The 5291-nt window shown below is 30.9% G+C and overlaps 1 protein-coding gene across 1 annotated transcript; it reads right to left on the bottom strand.

Moving 5' to 3' along the window:
• Positions 1-1610: 1610 nt before the first annotated feature.
• Positions 1611-4929, bottom strand: LOC145160797 (ras-related protein RABH1b). Its single transcript, XM_079080131.1, has 6 exons — positions 4614-4929; positions 3429-3499; positions 3241-3329; positions 2854-2965; positions 2615-2705; positions 1611-1900 (listed from the first exon to the last, which is right to left on the bottom strand). Exons 1-6 carry the CDS (start codon positions 4728-4730, stop codon positions 1757-1759), a joined length of 624 nt encoding a protein of 207 aa, XP_078936257.1. The 5' UTR covers positions 4731-4929; the 3' UTR covers positions 1611-1756.
• Between the last annotated feature and the right edge of the window lie 362 nt (positions 4930-5291).

Below are 5291 nucleotides of genomic sequence, written 5' to 3'. Positions count from 1 at the left end.
CACTGAAGACTTAGGTGCTGTTTGTTTTTTCGAAGCGAAAATTCATGAAGTCTGCGGACCACCTCTGCAATCCTCTGTAGCAGAAGAGGTGGAACAAACGGCTGCAGCCTATAATAAGAAGCATGTTTGTTTTTTAACATCTGCAGACTGCTGCAGTAAACTGAAATTTAAATAAACTAATTTTATAAACTGAAAATAGTTCTCAACACCGAAATTTAATAATTCTAGTCTTAAAACATTGAAATAATAATAAAAAGAACATGTAAAAAAACAAAAATATAAAACTTTTTTTTAAGAAAAAAAACTTAAAAAAATGTAAAAGAAGCTAATAGTTTTATTCTAGAAAAAAAAGTAATTTTAAAAAACATTAAAAAAGAAAAAATAATAAAAAAATTAAGAAAGTATTGCAAACGATGTCTACAAAGTTCGTAAAAAATTACACAAGTTAAAAAAGATGCAACTGAAATTGAAAATATTATTAATAAAACGGTAAAAAAAAATTAAAAAAATCAAGTTAAAAAAAATCGTGGAAACTATAAAAATAAATTGTATCACATCCGTAAATAAAAATTTAAGAAAATCAAAGTTAAAAAAAAAAGTTATACAAAAATTCTTAAAAAAACACTTGGAAAAAATGAAAGCTGAAGAGGTTAGAAGAGGCAAGTCAAGTGTTGCGCCACGCAGCACACACGCAGAGGTTTTGTAGTCTGAAGTCTTCCAAAAAACAAATTGCTGCGAGAGGGAAAGTGTTGCACGTGTGCTGCGCCGCGCAGCAATAAGTGGTTTGAAGAGGTTTTTATAAAAAGAGAAACAACACCTTAATCACATTTCCACTCAAACAAGACTCACGTATATCAAATGACTCAGACTCAGAGTTTGCTGATTCCAAAATTACATTAGATTGGAGTTTTTCGATGCATTTTTTTGTTTATGCAACCCGTAAGTGAATGTCATAGATATGATTTTTTTTTTCTATTCTTGTTTAAATCTTTTGGCATTACATAGATACATATATAGTCTTATCATTTGAAACATTATTATGCATGACAAATCAAATATGAATATCATCATGAGGTCTTAATGAACTGAAATGCCATAACCTTAAAACCAGATTATCTCAAATGGAAAATTAAAATAATTCTAATATATATACTTGGAGAAAATTTACAATTGTAAAAAATTAAAACAAGACCACTTGGTATAATTTTTTTCAATATTAATCCTTTATATATTAAATACCATAGTTTTATAAATGCATTAATAAAGGCCAATATCCACATTAAAACTTGTTATCATTTGAATTTGATAATACACAAAATAATAAGCTCAACTGATTGGTGAAAGTACCAATTACATTACAAGTGCAACTCTTAGGCATATATGGAACTCAAGATAACTAGTGTGCAATTTGTTATATTTTAGGATCTCTAGCAACCCTTATCAAGATTAACTTAACATATTAAATAAAAACGATATTAAATATAATCAGTGACGAATTAAGAACGATATTTAATTGGAAATTGATAATTAATCACCAAAGTTAAGCACTATCTCAAGCCTCCAAGTTTAAGATTCGAAGAAAACAAAAACAATATAAGAACACTCTCAAAAAAGTAAGCACAAAATATGGCACTAAAAAACTAAGTCACCTAAAGTCAAACATAACAAAACCTTTTTCCCATATAGCCACTAAAACCTTCAAAAAAAATATGAGGGACTAATTTGGTAATTTGAAGAATCTTATTATATGAATCAATCAACATGCACAGCCTCCTGATTGGGGTTGCTGGGACCCACTTGTATTGCTGGACTTAAGATTTACATCGACCATATCTTCCTGCTTTGTTGTAGATAAAGTTTCCATTCCTGGTAATGCAGATGCTATTTTTCGAAACAAAGCCTGTAAAAAGAATGATTTACAAATTTGGTCCCTATGTTTTACTCAAAATTGCAAGTTCAGTCCAAATTTTGTAATTATCTCAGTGTCAACTTTTTAAGTTCGCATTTCATTATGGATATGCAAGTTCAGTCCAAATTTTGTAATTATCTCAAAATTGCAAGTTCAGTCCAAATTTTGTAATTATCTCAGTGTCAACTTTTTAAGTTCGCATTTCATTATGGATATGCTCCCTGTACTTTTACACAAAAATCGCAAGTTCATCCAAAATTTGAAGTCGTTTCTTAGAGTAATTACAAATCTGGCCCCTGTGCTTTACCAAAAATCGCAAATTCAGTCCAAAATTTCAAATTCAACCAAAACCCAAAAAATTAAACTAAAACTAAAACTTAAATAATACTTCTACTCTGTATTTTTTTTTTTTAGTTTTGATTTTGTTATGACAAAACTGCAAAAATCGTCCCTGTGGTTTGTCGAAAATTATCACTTTGGTCCAAAAAGGTTTGGACTAGCACTAAAGGTCCAAACTTTTCATTTGTTTTGAAAATATTTATAATGACGGATTTGCCCTTATTGTTTTAGTTTTAGTTTATTTTTGGGTTTTGATTGGATTTAGTCTGACTTTAGGGTTTAAGACGAAGGAGATGAGGAAATACTTCTAGGGTTTGCTTAATTACATAGAGGAAGATGAAGACAGGGGCAAAATAGTCATTTTACCTTTATATTGAAGCCTGCCTTGGCACTAGTTTCAATAAACATTACGTTATATTCACGAGCTTTAGCTTCTCCTTCCTCTATTGAAACTTGCCTACAAAATATGCATCAAAAGGAAATGGATGTAAATCATTATAATTTTTTTTTGACAAAACTACCCTTTATTAGATATTTCTGATGTTTTTTCTTGTTTTAATTATTATATTTATAAAGTAAACTAAAAATAACCACCATTTATTTACCTCTTATCCACAAGGTCAGTTTTATTGCCAACTAGGACAATGATGACATCACTACCTCGCTCAGTACGAACCTCCTCAATCCATTTTGCAGTGTTCAGAAACGACTGACGACCTAAAACCATTATAAAAGTGGTTGAGATTATAAATTATCATAAAAAAAGAGATAAGGGCATTTACGTCTTTTTCACACACAAGAGATCGAGAGCAAATCCTTGTCTCACCTTGTTTTGTCTTTTTGGGTGGGACAAATATCTGTAAATTTTGTGTCATCGTCATTAGTCTGAGTCTCAGTCCAATGTATGTCAGACACAGACACAGACACTATTAAAAAAAAAAAAAAAAAAAACGGGACTAAAAGAAGTCAAAAAGGGAAGAGAAAAAACATACTTGCAACATCAAAAACAATGACAGCAACAGAGGAGTCCCTAATATAACTTGGAATGAGACTCCTGAATCTTTCTTGTCCAGCTGTGTCCCTTTTTAATACCAAAAATCAATAAATTAGTTTTTCAAAAGATTGAATAATGTATCACTTAATTAATAGATCCTGGGGAAAGAGTAATGTATAATCTTACCAAAGCTGCAAACGAACTGTTCGATCTTCAAGATACATAGTTTTTGAAAGAAAATCAATACCAATTGTTGCCTGGATAAAAGATACAAATTCATAGTATACACAAGGAAATACAAAAAAGATTGAGATTACAAATGACATGTTTGATAAGAAATTGGAAAGGAATAAACTACAAGAGGAAAATGTATACATTCTATACTGCAAGGGAAACCAAAAGGGCTGAATTCCAATTAGCAATTCATCAAAAGGTGTATGCATTGCTATTAATTGTAAGTACTGATAAGTTATTGTTTTAAATTTTTACTTTTGCCAAGGAAATGGTTTCCTGGATTATGAAGAAAGCTTCACACAACTAAACTAAACCAATCTACTGACAAAATGAAAGGTGACTTCTTATTAATAGGAGTAGCAAATTAACTAAACAACTACCAAAGGCGAAAAACTATGCTATAAAAGAACGAAGCTCCTTTATATGACTATCTATGCAGTTAATCTATGGACTTAAATGATTGCTTGGAAACATTTTTTGGGAGTTTAAATGAATTAATGAGGAAGATTAGGAATTTGTCAACTTTCTTATACAATCTACTCATTCTTTTATCCTTCTTGATTGCTTGGGAAATCAACATTTTGTACATTATAGATAGATTAGACAAAAATTGGTATTTTAACTGTTCTCAGATAGTCAAACTCAATAGGCAGATATTCTAGCAGGGGAAGCACCTCCATGTTATCAGAAGCAACTTCATCTAGCAAAATCAATACTGGTATTATTCAATCTGTAGCCTGGATGCGTATATGGACACAAGCAGAACCACTCATGGTCCTAATTAGCTTAAGCTGGAACGACCAAAACAGTGAACGTGTTATCTTAGTTCCTTCAAATCTGTCACGATTTAACACATGGAACTCTCAAAAACTTAAACACCGAGATGTTCCTATCCATATCCCTAACAAAGTTCAATGCGATTATCGAATTTCTCTTGGAGTTGAAAATGGATCTGTTTGAAAACAAAACTGAGTTTTTTTCTACAACCAAGGGAGTAACGAATCGAGATCAAGTCCAAGTCAAAATCAGATCAATCATCCAAAAAAGCTCTCAACGGATATCACAAATCAAAAAGCTACACATAAAACATGGTCCGATAGCAGCTACATAATAACTACTTGGATCAAATTAGATTACCTGATAAGTGTTGTCAAACTTATCGTACATGAATCGAGTAATGATGCTCGTTTTTCCGACTGATTGATCTCCTAAGAAGACGAGCTTGTACTTGGCTAGAGCCGACACCGGAGCCATTTTATTTGAAATTAATTATGATGACCAGCAGATATTCCACGACAGCGTTGCGATCAAAGGATGAAGATTTTCCGACGCGTATGACTGAGATCTCGCCGGAGAATCTTGGAGATCAACGCCGAGAGATGTTAGGACTCTCAGAGTCTCTCAGGTATATGAGCGAGAGAAAAGGGTTTGTTTAAGAGTAGAATCCGTGTCGGCAACGGAAAATGAGTTTGTTGCATTTGGCATTTGTTTGAATATAGTAACGACTTGGACACAATTAGTCAAAATATATAATTATATAGCTTTTCAAAGTTTTTTATTTTAGGTTTTTACTTTTTAGTGTTTAATTTAGTTTTAAGATGCTATTGTTATTGAAATAAATAGTTTTTATTAAATAAATAGCGGTTAACAGAGGTATTTTAGTGAATTATAATTTATAAAATGAATAAATCAAAAAAATCGTAGGATAGTAACTTTTTAAAAATTTGAATTAGTAATTATTTAAAGATATTTACGAAAATTGTTTTAATAAATCACATATATTTTATATATTATATTATAAATGGCACTTAACAT

The sequence above is a fragment of the Lactuca virosa genome, chromosome 1 (assembly GCF_052849685.1).
Source record: "Lactuca virosa cultivar CGN04683 chromosome 1, Lactuca_virosa_CGN04683_v6, whole genome shotgun sequence".
Lineage (NCBI taxonomy): Eukaryota > Viridiplantae > Streptophyta > Magnoliopsida > Asterales > Asteraceae > Lactuca > Lactuca virosa.
This window is presented reverse-complemented; position numbering and strand designations above follow the sequence as displayed.